This window comes from Balaenoptera ricei, chromosome 10 (assembly GCF_028023285.1).
Source record: "Balaenoptera ricei isolate mBalRic1 chromosome 10, mBalRic1.hap2, whole genome shotgun sequence".
NCBI lineage: Eukaryota > Metazoa > Chordata > Mammalia > Artiodactyla > Balaenopteridae > Balaenoptera > Balaenoptera ricei.
The window spans coordinates 18,351,983-18,366,786 of record NC_082648.1 but is presented as its reverse complement, the minus strand read 5'-3'; the positions used below and the strand labels follow the sequence as shown (position 1 = coordinate 18,366,786).

The 14,804-nt window shown below is 40.1% G+C and overlaps 1 protein-coding gene across 2 annotated transcripts in view; it reads left to right on the top strand.

Annotated features, from left to right (window-relative positions):
• Nucleotides 1–14,804, top strand: part of ST8SIA1 (ST8 alpha-N-acetyl-neuraminide alpha-2,8-sialyltransferase 1) — a 148,520-nt gene that overhangs the window by 80,767 nt on the left and 52,949 nt on the right. For both annotated transcript variants that reach the window (XM_059934531.1, XM_059934532.1), the window contains exons 3-4: nt 7,150–7,259; nt 13,264–13,356. In XM_059934531.1, coding sequence (XP_059790514.1) covers nt 7,150–7,259; nt 13,264–13,356 — 203 coding nt within the window. The remainder of the gene's footprint in view (nt 1–7,149; nt 7,260–13,263; nt 13,357–14,804) is intronic.

Genomic DNA, 14,804 nt, shown 5'->3' with positions numbered 1-14,804 from the left:
TCAGCAACAAGAGACATAGGGCAAGCTGCAATTTCACTCACGCCTGACGTTGATGACAGAGGTTCTGGTTCCTTGCTTTATTCAATTCTATCTACCCTCTTGAAAAAACGATCTAGTGATGTCTGGGTAGTAGCTGTTTTTTTCTCATCATGGATGACACAGTAGCACTGGATTGCATTCTGAATGGCTGCTGCAACCTTCGTGTACCATTCTACCTTCCAGTCCTGTGCTTCAAATACTAACAGTGCCTCCTCAAATAAAGAAAATCCCCTTGCCATCTCCTGCGTTGTGAATCTCTTCAGTTCTTCAGTTACTTCTTCTTCCTCTTGTCACTCCACTCTCTCAATTATTTTCACTTTTGTTTCCATCGTTATCTTTTGGTGCTTCTTAGCAGCACCAACTACATCACCGCTGCTTTTACGCTTGCTGCCAGCATCCTGGGCTTGAAATAAAGATACTGTACTATTGTACTCTATACAGTACAGTACAGTAAAGTACACAAAAGCACAACCACTTGTAAAGGATGCACATATGTGACAATGTACACCAGACACGTGAACTAACTTATGTGATTGGACGTGCGAATGCATGTTCACATCTTTGAAAGTTCGCAACTTGAAGGTTCGTATGTAGGGGACTTACTGTATTAGAGAAAGGCAAATCAAAACTACAGTGAGGTATCACCTCACACCAGTCAGAATGGCCATCATAAAAAAGTCTACAAACAACAAATGCTGGAGAGGGTGTGGAGAAAAGGGAACCCTCCTACACTGTTGGTGGGAATGTAAATTGGTGCAGCCACTATGGAAAACAGTATGGACGTTCCTCAAAAAACTAAAAATAGAGTTGCCATATGATCCAGCAATCCCACTCTTGGGCATATATCTGGACAAAACTTAAAAAAGATACATGCAGCCCTATATTCACAGCAGCACTATTCACAATAGCCAAGATATGGAAACAACCTAAATGTCCATTAACAGATGAATGGGTAAAGAAGATGTGGTGTATATATACAATGGAATACCACTCAGCCATAAAAAAAGAAGGAAATAATGCCATTTGCAGCAACATGGATGGACCTAGAGATTATCATACTGAGTGAAGTAAGTCAGACAAAGACAAATATATGATATCACTTTATGTGGAATCTAAAATATGACACAAATGAACTTATCTACAAAACAGAAACAGACTCATGGGCATCATCAGAAAATCTACAAACAACAAATGCTGGAGAGGGTGTGGAGAAAAGAAAACCTTCTGGCACTACTGGTGGGAATGTAAATTGATACAGCCACTATGGAGAACAGTATGGAGGTTCCTTAAAAAACTAAAAATAGAATTACCATATGACCCAGCAGTCCCACTACTGGGCATATACCCAGAGAAAACCATAATTCAAAAAGACACATGCACCCGAATGTTCATTGCAGCACTGTTGACAACAGCCAGGTGATGGAAGCAACCTAAATGCCCATCGACAGATAAATGGATAAAGAAGATGTGGTACATATATACAATGGAATATTGCTCAGCCATAAGAAGGAATGAATGGGTCATTTGTAGAGACGTGGATGGATCTAGAGACTGTCATACAGAGTGAAGTAAGTCAAAGAGAAAAGCAAATAACATATTAACACATATATGTGGAATCTAGAAAATTGGTACAGATGAACCAGTTTGCAGGGCAGAAATAGAGACACAGATGTAGAGAACAAACGTATGGACACCAAGGGGGGAAAGCGGGGCGGGGGATGGTGGTGTGATGAATTGGGAGATTGGGATTGACATACATACACTAATATGTATAAAATGGATAACTAATAGGAGCCTGCTTATAAAAAAATAAAATTCAAAACAAAAGCAGAAACAGACTCACAGACATAGAGAACAGACTTGTGGTTGCCAAGGGGGAGAGGGGTGGGGAAAAGATGGATTGGGAGTTTGAGAGTAGCAGATGCAAACTATTATATACAGAATGGATAAAGAACAAAGCCCTACTGTATAGCATAGGGAACTATATTCAGTATCCCATGGTAAACCATAATGGAAATGAATATAAAAAAAGAATGTATATATGTGTATAACTGAATCACTTTGCTGTACAGCAGAAATTAACACATTGTAAATCAACTATATGTCAATAAATTTTAAAAATAAATAAACGAATAATATATCCATTATGACATTAAGAAAATGCCTTTAGGTCAGACACTGCTTAAAATAGATTGTATGCTCAGTAGAAATCTGCAAATTAAATAATTCTTGAACAAATTGTTGATCATCTGATCTGTTCTTAGTTTGCATATAGAACAGTGAGCAAAAAAGATATGATACTTGGATTGATTCATACAAAAATGTGCATTTAAAAACTCATTGATTGATCAGAGTAGTAGATATACCCTCCAAGGGCCAATAATTAGAAAATATTTTGTTCAAAATCTATGTAAACCTTTGAAATTGCAAGTATCTCACACAAAGGTAAACTATATGTAATAGTAGTGCTTTAGCAATGTAATGATAATTTTTCCCCAGATAATTTAATTATTTTAGTATTTAATAATGTACTAGTCTCATATATTTTATATGGGACTTCAGAGTTTTCTGATGATGTTCAACACCTCAGCTGATTTTAATTCTCATAATCATACTGGGAGACAGATGGGATAGTTATTATCATGCCTGACTTCCAGTGAGGCACTGAGAGTTTGCAGGGCCTGGTAAACCATAATCTGAATCCAGATGGTTAATATAATAGAGTCATTAAGAAGATGGCCATTAATAGATGGAACAGTGATAGGTGAAAAAACTTGGCCAAAGATTTATAAGGTGAATCGGTGGTCAAGCAATATTTTGAGACCATTGCTGTAGTCAGTCTGCCTAATCCATCCTTTCATTTAGAGTAGTATTTTTTAAGGTTAGCAGGAAGAGTGTTATAGTATAGTACTATGTTCTCAGACCCAGTAGATATTTTCTTACATAGGTGCAAGGAGATACCTTTGAAAAGAAAGGATGCAGTTAGCGCCTTAATAAAAATAGTCCTTGACAGAATCATAATATTTTTGTGGAAATGGATGACCAAAATTCTTTCTATGTAATATACACCAAAAGGAGGACACCTTGTTCACGGATCATTCTGGTAAACATCGACCATTGCCAAGTTAAAATATTTTGTGTGTAAAATAGAATAATGATAGTATTATCTCAATTAGTTAAAAACAAAATTCCGCAGTATTTTCTCAATTAAGTTTTTTCTCTGTAAAATTTTGGTGAGCTCCTTTGTTCACTGGCATATTACCAATGCCCAGAAGAATGCACCCAGATACCAGAGAAACAGTTATTGAAATGAAATTGCTTGTGTGAGGGCTAGCATTGACCAAATGAAGAGGAAGTAAGCAAATATTACCAGCACAAAGTCAGAATTGGCTTCCTCCTCAACTGGGCTTTTGTTCAAAGGCTTAAAAAAGTGTAATGGTGTGTGTGTGTGTGTGTGTGTGTGTGTGTGTGTATAAAACATATATATACATATATGCTGTATATGACATATACGTATATATAATGTAAGAACAGGTAAACACCATATAAAGTAGGTAAATTTTCTGCTAATAAAATTATTCCAGTTGTTAATATAGAGTGTGATAAATCACTATTTTACCATGTTTCTTCCAAACCCATGGAATCTAAGTATTTTGTGGCTTGAACAAGTCAGTGAACTCTGCTAGAAGGAGGAAAGAGATGAAAGAAGAGGGGAAGGATAATGGGAGGACCACCATGCTAGTGGCTCAGTGAGATGCTTTATGTACATCATCTCATATAAGCTCATATAGTCAGTCCTGTGCAGCATTATCCCTCTTTAGAGACCGGAAGTGGAACGCTCACGGGTCCCACAATCTGGAAGTTAGGAGGTAGTATTTGTACCCAGGTTTACGCTGCTACTCCTGCTGCCGCTTCCCAGCTCTGCTTGTTCTGTGCCCCGATTCTTGCTTGGAAAACTGGGATTGTCGGTCGATCTGGTCCAGGGACTTTCCTTTAACAACAATGAGCGGGGGTTAAGTTGGCTTTCACAAAGCAAACTAAATATTAGTAGAGCATGAGTGAGCCCACACTTTTGACATAAACTATATACAGATAGTTGTATAACTCACTGAACTCAGATCAGGCTTCCATCCTCACTCCTGAAACAGGTCTGTCCTGAGGAAGGTTACCAGTGACCTCCATGTTGCAAAATCCCGTGGCAATTTTCCGCACTTATCTTACGCAATCTATCAGCAGCATTTGCTGCAATTTTTCCCCATCCTTCTTGAGTATCTTGAGATATTTTTTTTTAAACTTAGCTTGCAAGACACCCTACTTTCCTGTTTTTCTCTCCCATTCCATTGGCCACTCCTTCTGTCTCCTTTACCGATTTCTCCTCAGTCTCCTGACTTCTTGTTGGAGCCTCCCAGGATTCAGTTCTTAGACCTCCTCTCTTTCCTGTCTACACTCATTCACCAGCTTGTCCCCTGATTTTAAATATCCCCTATATGCTGATCACCTCCATCTTTCTATCTCCAGGAGAGACCAGTTCCCCGACTGTATTCGCATATATTCAACTGCCTACTTGACATTGCCACTTAAATGTCTAATGGGGATCTCACACTTGACATATTTAAAATTGAACTCCAAATTATCCCCCCTCCAAAACCTGCTTCTCTATCATCTTCCATGTCTCAGTAAATGGCAAGTCTGTCTTCACAGTTGTCCAAGCCCCAGACTGTGGCATCGTTCTTGATTCCTCTCTTTTTCTCTTATCCTATTTCCATTGCATCAGCAAATCCGGTCAGCTCTTCCTCCAAAACATCTCCAGAATCTGGTTACTTCTGACTACCCCCACTGCTCTCACTCTAGCCCAGGCCACCAAAATCTCTAGTCTGCTGTTTCAGGAGACTGGTCTCTTTCTTTCTGTGCATGACATCTTACAGCCTATTCACACAGCAGCAGAGTGATTGTTCCAAAATATGTTATAGCGTCACTCCTTTGCTCACCCTTACTTTGACTTGATTCTCATCTCATAATAAAGCCCAAAGTCTTTACAGTACCCTCCAAAGCTCTACAGAATTTGTTCCCCAACCTTCCTACCAGATAAGTCTCTAATCTCTCCTCCTTCTCTGTCCCTTGCTTACTCATCTCCAGACACAGTGGGCTCTTTCCTCTTCATTTCACACCCCAGGAGTGTCCCCTCCCAGTGGTTCCCACAGGTACCTGTAAGGTTCACTACCCCCTGTCCTTCAGGGATTTGCTTCCATGTCTCCTGACCACCCTATTTCAATGGCAAGTCCTCTTCAAAAGTATTTCCTCATCTTCTCATGCCAATGATTTTCTTTCTCTCCACAGCCCATGTCACCATCTGATATTCTGTTTATTTACTCATTTGTCTTATTTATCATCCATTTCCCCACTAGGATGTAAGCTCCTTGTGAACAGGGATTATTATGTCCCTGTCACCCAGGACAGTGCCTGGGACATAGTAGGTGTTTAATAAATACTCGTGGAATAAAAAAACAGTTAATTTGAGCATAAAGACTTAAATCTACGTCTAAAAAATTACAGATCTAGCCCATGTGTTTGTTGATTTCAAACCTTCTTCCCAGGAGTGACTGAGAAAAATACCACGTGTCATCCTGGCTTATCCTGGGCATGTTGGAGTGCTGGCCTTTGCTTGACACTCCTCTCTGTATCCTGATCTGGAGGTCACTGGACAGTCTCTGCTGTAGTGTTATGAAGGGAAGTCTTTACCATCTGCAAATGCTTAGACGCTACAGTTTCAGTACTGTATCTTCATCAGCTATATTGTCATAGCTCTGGCTATTCCTTTTACAAAATAGAAATCAAGGAAGTGAAATCCCCTTCTTGTGCTACAGTCAGTGCCCCTCACCTACCAGTGATCACTCACACCCCTGGAATTTCATTTTTCTGCTTTAATTACTTTATGTGCATATATTCGGGTATTCATTTATTCTTTTGGTGTAATCCATATTATGCCCTTCAGATTCATCAAGGATGGCTGACTTAATATCGGCATGGTTATTTTATGTCCCAATTATGCAGATGTAAGGTGTTCCCCCAGAGAACACCAACTACTGTGCCTGGTTTCAGCAAGCAGGAAATGCTGTGCCTCGTGGTTCTTGCTGACCCAGCTAAAAGAGACCGAATGTCACATTTCACTTCCAGGGGCTAGTGCTGGGTTTTGATATTCCCTGGTACTATAAATAGCACCCCAGGGAACATTCAGGTACACGGAACATTTTCTTTGCAGTCCAGTTCAATGTCTGCAGAAAGTTATATGCTGTCTGGATGGACACAAGTCACTTGTGCCTTAGTGCCTCCTAAGTTCTAGACAGACCCACCCAGAGTGTTCATGTGCTCATAAACACAGCGTTTGCTCTCAGCATACTTCTGTGCCTCTGTTTATGCTGCTGTCTCTGCCTGGCAAAATCTTACTCATCCTTAAAGATTCATCTCGAGTGAGAAAGCATTCCCTGAATCAGCTTGACAGACGTGCCTTCTTGCCCCTCTCTGGATTCTCCACAGCATGTGAAACATACCTCTTCTACAGCAAGTTCAGCATTACAATAGGGTCTGTTACATAAGTTTCTGTGTTCACACTCTCCTCACATCCCAAACTGTGAATTCTGAGACCTGTGATTTCCCTGTCTTCGTGTTTATCCCCAACAGTTAGCATAGGAAACACCAGCAACGTTGATTGAATGACTGATTGTATGAATGAATGGAATTGTCTCCAAATAGGGGAATAGAATTCATTTGAGTTTGTTCCCAGCTTAATGCCTTTAAAAAGAATCCTAAGAATGTTTAGTGGGGATTTTTCCATTTTCTTTAGCAGTCACTCCCTACTATGTGCATGGCCAGTTTGATACCAAAAAATGTTATATTGAAATACACTTCAGGGAGTTAAAAAAAAACCCTTTTATTTCAAAGGAATAGGCTCGTTTGTTCCTTGCAAACTTCCTGGCATCTTTCTTTCTACATGCTCTTTTCCCTCTGCCCAGTCTTCAGCCAAATTCTCTGGCCGGGTCTGCTGTAAACAATGATTTTGTGAGTGGTTGTGTGTTCTCTGCAGTGAAAACCCGCCTTGTTTTCTGTTGCTAGGCAACCCCATTCCAGCTGCCCTTGAAGAAATGCGCGGTGGTGGGAAATGGTGGGATTCTGAAGAAGAGTGACTGTGGCCGTCAAATAGATGAAGCAAATTTTGTCATGCGGTAAGAGAGCTCCCACAGCGCGGCTTCTGCCTCCTCTCTTCTCCCCCACCCCTCCTGCCAGCCCCGGGGCCTTTGGAAACCAGTCGCTGGTGATTAATCAGCGGTAGCTGCTCTTCAGCGTCCCTTCAAGTTCCCATATAAGTGAGTTGAGGAGACAGGCCAGGGGAGCCAGGGAACGGGCCCCAAGAAAGTGCAAAGCTGAGAGAGCTTCAGAGGTCGTGGGGAGACCCCCAGAGTGGAAACACTCATTTAATTTTAGACGATACAGTTGGGTGACTCCAACTTTAAGACTTGTTCTTAAGACAAACTCTCTATGAATAAACATTTTCATTAATTCATTTCATTCTACACACTCTGCTGCTTTGTTTTTCACAAAAGCATTTGGAAGTAGTGAGTAGGATTCGAAGAGGGGTTGGATCTGGGCAGGACTAAGGAAAACTGGAAGGAAGGAGGGGGATTACATTTCGAGCAAAGAGGAAGCTTGGTAAGGGGACTGAGCAGAGTGGTGACACGATCCTGCAGGGGTGTGTAAAGGAAATGCTAGGACACATCCAGCCAAGAGTAGAGACCATGACACTGAAATGGCACCAACCTGCGCCGTTGGGTAATTTTGACCAGAAGGGAAGGTAGCGAGTGATTGGATGGACACAGGCTTGGGATTGTCTGGTGGAGAGGAGAGAAAGGTGGGAAGGGACAGCATGGAGGGTCTTGGCTAGAGACAGCATGAAGTGACACACTTTGAAGTCTCGGCTGGATGGGAAGTGGGCCCTGAGAGGCATGAAGGAGAAAGGAAGGGGGCCAATGGGACCAAATGATGGGGTTCTTCAGAGCTGGAGGGGGCGGTGGTGGGAAAGATGAGAGAAGGTGGAAAAAAGAGAGCTAATGTCAAAGAATGGCCCACTGGAGAATGTGACTTCACCTTCTCTGGGGGATGTGCAGACGTGTTGTAGAAAAAAAGGACATTTGTTACTGAAGAAGTGTAGGTACCTGGAGGCTATTCTGGGGAGGGTCTTTCAGGTGGACCCCGAAGTCTCAGTGAAGTGGAAATGACTGTGAACCAGGGGCCAAAAAGCTCCGGGGCCAGGAAGGCTGAGGTCTCCAGCAACACGGAGGGCAGAAAGCTGAAGGGGGGTGGCGGTTGTGTTTTGTGTTCATTTTTAAGGATAAATAGATAATGGTCTAGAAGTAACAAAAGTTAGCTGAGAGAACACTGAACCACCCCTGGGCTCTGAGCTAAGTGGAGTAGGGGAGAGTAAAGCCTGTCTGAGAGTGTTTCAAGGAAGCTGTGTACTCAGGGGAGGGTAAAGTTCCCTCTCAGACAGCAAGGATTGGGCTCCTTGAAAGACTTTATCTTGCTGGTGAAGCCTGCTGTAGAGTGGGAGTGGGGTCCTCTTCTATCTCTCTCTCCTTTATGGAGGTGCCCTGCCCTAGTTTTTCCAGTGTAAGACTCTGTTTTCCTTTCCATTGCCATTCTTATTTTTTGTGATACATACAAACCATGGAAACATGGAGACAATAAAAATGTAGTTCTCTAAATTCAAGTCGACGTCAGTTTGCTGAGCACCTACTTTGTATTGGGTCTTCACTGGGGTTGGGAATGGTATGTTGAACAATTCCCTCATAGACTTAAAACCTGGAGATGTGCCAGTGCTGTGACTGGGGTGATTCAGAAGCAGATGATGAGTGAGTGGGGACCCTCTGAGGGGAAGTGGCATCTGGGCAGAGCCCTCTCTCCATTCCACTCTGGACACAGGCCACCGTGTCCAAGCTCTAAGGTAGGAAGGACGCCAAGTGCTGCCACAGGGTTGTGAACCATGGGGAGAGCGTGGTGAGATGGGATTTAAGCTGTAGAAGTGGGGACAGTTACCTGAAGAGCAGAGGTACCCCCGCTAATACATTGGTGTTAGGTGGAGGCTGAAGGGCCAGCAAAGAAAACAGAGGGGTTGGAGGACCAGCCCGTGCTGCAAACTCACTCTGTGACCCGCAGTGCACCACTGTACCTTTGCTGCAGCTCAGCTTTCTAATCTACGTGAGGAGGTGGCTGCAGACGATAGCCCAAGCCTTTCCATTGTGGAAACTCTGATTCTGTGATGATGTGGCTATCACACCACTGTATCACATTCACGTAGTCTAGTTTCCATTTTCATATTGCTCTCGAGTATAAGTTGATTTGCTTTTTCCAGAAACTGTGTAAGGAAGAAAGAGTGGAAATATTATACTCACAGATTCAGGAAAGTTAAGTGATTTCGAGAGGTCTGAGTGCAATGTGGAAGGAGGCATTAGTACAATAAATGTATTTTTTTAGTATTCCTGAGTGGGCATGTGTTTGTCACTACATTTAGGAAGATGGATTTTTAAACTTAACGTGCACAAGATCAGGCCTAAGCATCTTAGGGGATTACCTATATTATTTATTACAAATAAGCAAGACTACATTTGCGTTGTATACATCAATATTGATATATTCAAGTTCAGAATTAATGAGTGCTTGTGATTAGGGTGCACAGCACAGGATTAAACAGATGTTCATGGAATGATGAGGGAGGTGAGGATTGAAAAAAATTCAAAGAAGGTAGCATCAAAACTAGATGTGCACGTGCCTTTGATTCAGTTTCAAGAATGGCGCCATTATCATAACACCTTTGAATTTTTAAAAAGCCTTATTAATAGTTTACAATGTGGGAGTAATTAAATGTTGATAAATTGTTTATAAAGTATTCTTATTTGACCATTTATGTATCTATTTATGCACGGTTGCTTAATACACATTTTGGTGGCACCCTGAGGAAATTGAGGTAATATCATATGTTCAAAATTAAGCATTTAGTGAGTAAATGTGTGATTAGAAAGCACATAGTACGTTCCTGGACTATAGGGTACATGGACAGTTACATTGAAAGATGAGATCCAAAAACAGCCTTACCTGTACACAGTGGTATACCCAGTGACAGTTCAAGATGTTTTCCAGAATTACGATATAACAATGCCATAATTTCCTTTGCTTGGACATTTTCAAATACGTCTTCTAATGCTAGAAGTCAACTCCCCATTTTTCAAAGTAAACATTTGCTCTGTAACCAAAAGCAATACTTTAAAAAGTAAAATTGTTGAATAAAATGTATCTGGAAGTTGTGCAAGACAGAGATAACAGTGATTGTGTCCTGGAGAGGAATTGGGTGGCTCAGGAATATGAGTGAGGACAACATAATTTTGGTGCCTTTGAATTATGCTCAATTATATGTGTTTGACATATTTAAGTGTACATGCAACTTAAAAAGGAGTTTTAGAATTTATTCTATTTAAAGATTCCTCTCCAGACCCATCACCCACCCGTCTCCACTCTCCACTTCAAAGAATATTCATTCCTCATCAATTCTGTGATCATATCTTCTAGGACCACGAGTACAGTTACTAAGACACTTCAGCCATTAATATCCGTTCATTGAGCCAACAAGCAATAATGCAGAGTTTGAAACACTTTTACACAATTATGCCTTATTAGAAACAATTTGACTGTATTAAATGTGCCTTTTATGTAAGTCTATGTAATTATCAATTTAGGAGTTGAGGAGCTAAAATTATAGTGTGCTTTTTTTCTAAGAGAAGAGCTACAGGGAAGTATCATAGAAATTTGTACTTGAAGAGAAAGTTTACCCAGAAGAACAGATATTTACACCAGAACACAATGTCATTATTTTCCAGAAGTGAATGTATAAGATATTATCTTTATTGTGTTCAGCATTTCCCTCTATTGCAGGATTTGGCAGTTAGTGTCTGGAAGTGTTTTTCTGAGCTTTTGCTTTGTGACAGGAGGCGTGAAGTGGACCCAGACATATGAGCCATGGATCAATCTATGAGGAACGCACAGAAAAACAAAGTATTTTTTCAGGAATACCAACTAGTTTCATTTAATGATGACAAAACAGGTTAACCGCACTTTCCAGCAATATTCAGAGTTTACAGGTTTAATATAATGTGGTTGATTCTCAAATGTTATGAAGGGCCATCAAGATCAAAGGGGAAGTGATAAATTAGGAGATTGGGATTAACATATACACACTGCTATATATAAAATAGATAACTAACAAGGACCTACTGTATAGCACAGGGAACTCTACTCAATATTCTGTAATAACCTATATGGGAAAAGAATCTGAAAAAGAATGGATATATATATGGATATATATATGTGTGTGTGTGTGTGTATAACTGATTCACTTTGCTGTACACCTGAAACTAACACAACATTGTAAATCAACTAGACTCCGATAAAAACTAAAAAAAAAAAAAAAAATTACATTCATCAAAAGAAAAGAGAGACAAATGCCCAAATTCTAGGCTGTGTTTTATCCTGGGAGTCCTTTTCATCTTTGCAAAGATCAGTTAAATCACAAGACCACAGTCAGCACCATGGCCGGATGAGCCTGGCGGTGAATAAACTCACTCCCCGACATGGTCTTCAGAAACCTCTTGGGATATGATGCAACCACTAGACTAGAGATGCCTTAAGTAGGCTCTGTGACTTGGCTTCCCCCAGGCTTCCCACCATGCCTGTTGTGTTTGTTCTCAGTGGGCACTCAACTGGCTGACATTAATCTGTGGGGAGCTGCCAGAAGAACCAGGATCTTGTTACCAAAGAGCAGGTGAAAGGAAGATTCCAAATCAACTGAGACAAGTTTCTGCCTGGGATACCCTGTGGTAGGAGTCAAATACAGGGTAAATACGAGACAACATCAAGGAACTTGTGCTGATCAGCTGAGTCGGTGCTCAGACAAGTCCATGTCCTGGGGGAAATTTGTAGGGAAATTTTAATAGTTGGGGAATGGCCAAGACCTTAATATTTGTAAGATGTCTACCGGCAAATAAACGATGCTTTGGTTTGCTGAAGTAAGAAAAAGTTAAGAGGTGCCCTGCTGTGGAGTCAACTTAGAGACATGGGTGGAGAGGAGCACTTAGGACTCAGTAATAAAAGAAAATCTAATGGAAGCTATAGACTCATTTGGGATGGTCAGAAGTAATAGATATATATTTAGTTATATTTATATGATATTTCTGATATGTGATATATTTGAGCTTTTACTATGAGGCATCAAGGTAGGGACTTTTTATACATTTCTTACTTTAATCCTTGCAGCCACCTTATTGGAGAGGAAAAGTTGTTATCCTCATTTTGTGTAATGGGGAAACTGAGGCAGTTGACAACTTGGTTAATGTCTCACTGGCAGAAAGCCATGGGATTTGGATTTGCAGTTGCAATATTTTCCGTTGTAAGCATTCATAAGACGTTGCGGTCGAGGAGAGCACCCAGGGCTGTGTTGTGTGTGTGTGTGTGTGTGTGTGTGTGTGTGTGTGTGTGTATGAGGGAGGAGGAGCTATTTCTGTCACCTGTGCTCTTCCCTTGCCTAGACTAGGATGGTGGAGAATCATTGCATTTCTTTAAATGACAGATTATTTTGTCTTCACCAGTAGGCAACCATACATTGGTCATGTATCCCAAAGTCGCACATGCATCGATTTAGGTGGCAGAGTTTGCCTTGAATGTACTATTATAATTTAGAATTTGGGAAAAGAATGAAAAACACAAGCAAATACAATTCTTCCTTTTCTCTTGAAGTTTGTTGGTATCCACAGAGAACACTGTAGGTCCTGTGTCTTCTAGGGGACTACACCCTCCTGAACACTAATTTCAAGTCTAATATACCCTGACTTATCACCTCAAAAATATTTTGAATGGAATAAATTCATTTTAGTTATATCTCTTTCCTTTAGTAAATCCTTTACCTCTCTAGCTGACATTTTCTTTCTTCTGAAACAGAAATAGTTTTTATGACAGCGTTTTGAAGATGCTAAGAGTTAGTCATCTAATGTCTATTAAAAGGGAGAGGTGATAAAAACAGTTATTTGTGAATTGAGCTAGACTTAGTAAAATTCCTATTTGCCATGATAATTGACCTGATTTAAAAGTATGTAAATCATTCTGAAGTGCTTGTTCTTGTTTCTCTAGATGCAATCTTCCTCCTTTGTCAAGTGAATACACTAAGGATGTTGGATCCAAAAGTCATTTAGTGACGGCTAACCCCAGCATAATTCGGCAAAGGTAAGAGTTTATGACTTCTGTTTGTGAGGAATTAAAAGGAAGGCTTTCAAAGTATTTAACATCTTAAAGGCAGTGAACATAATTCAGTTTGGGAAACAAAGAAGAAAACCATCTGGATAGGCAGGAAGGATGAAGGAGGGAATTGTAAATAAACTAGACAGGATTGTGGGAATCCAAACACTATTTCATGCTTCCTCTGGGGTTCCGTTTCTTGCCTTTAGAGATGGTAAAAATAACATGTCAATCCATCGTTTTGCTCAAAGAAGTAATATAATATCGTGCTTACTCATTACTACTACTTTCCAATTTGTTGCCTTCAGTCCCAACTCATTGATTGGCACTGATTGGTGAACTGAAGTCATATCAACTTTATTAAAGAGTAAAAACAGAGTAGTGGCCACTTTACTGCATATGAATGCATGAAAGTAGCAATATTGTGGGAATGTACAGGAATGTGTGATTATATGATGTTACAATATAGTACATCACATGATATTCAGTCAGATTTGGGAAAGCAGATGGAAAATTCTTACTCTAGTATCGATTCCAGAAATCTTGGCAGCTGCTGTGGGAGCTTCTGGGGGTCGTCGGTCTCTAGTTGATGAAGCCCAGCGGTAAGCTGTGAGCTGTTTATCCAAGGACTGTTCATCGTAGAGAATGACTCAATCTCTGTGAAAAGAAGAGTCGAACATCGCCTTTATGCTCTCCCATGTACACTAGCAGTTAATAGTGAAATACCCAGATAGTCTAAGCTCAGGCATTTGCCACCTAAGGAAGTCTTATCCAAGTGAATAGCACTTGTGTGTCACTTGATAAACAATGCTATGCTACTTGTTTTGGTTCATAAGTAAGTATTCCCATAAAATAGATGTTGGGAAACACAACCGATTTTTAATTTGACAGATACTGTGAAATTACACTTCCAAAATGTACCATTTACTTCCTCTTTGGTCATGGATCAGACTGCCTGTTTTCCAGTACTGAAAACATTATGTGCTGTTCATCTTTTAAATTTTTGTCAGTTTGCTGAGTTAAAAATGATACATTATTTTTTACTTAATATGTGTTTTTTTTTTGAATATGAGAAGGGCTGAGTGGGTATTGACTATTAGTATTTTTTCTTCTGTGAATTGCCTGTTTGCATTTTTTGCCCGTTTCGTACTTTTTTTCTTTTTACAAACTATTTTCCTGTTGATTTATAAGAACTGTATAGATATTAAGTCTTTGTTTGCTATATATGGAGCAAATATTTTCTTCTAATCTGTTTAACTTCTGTCCTATCAGAATTCAACATTTTTTATACAATGAAACTTGTTAGTCTTTTCCTTTTTTTTAAAAAAACTAGACAGTCTTTAGACAGTCTTCCTTACCCACATTCCCTCCAATGAGAAAATATTATCCTGTATTTTTTTAGTGCATTTATAGTTTCATTTTTTATACTTAAGAAA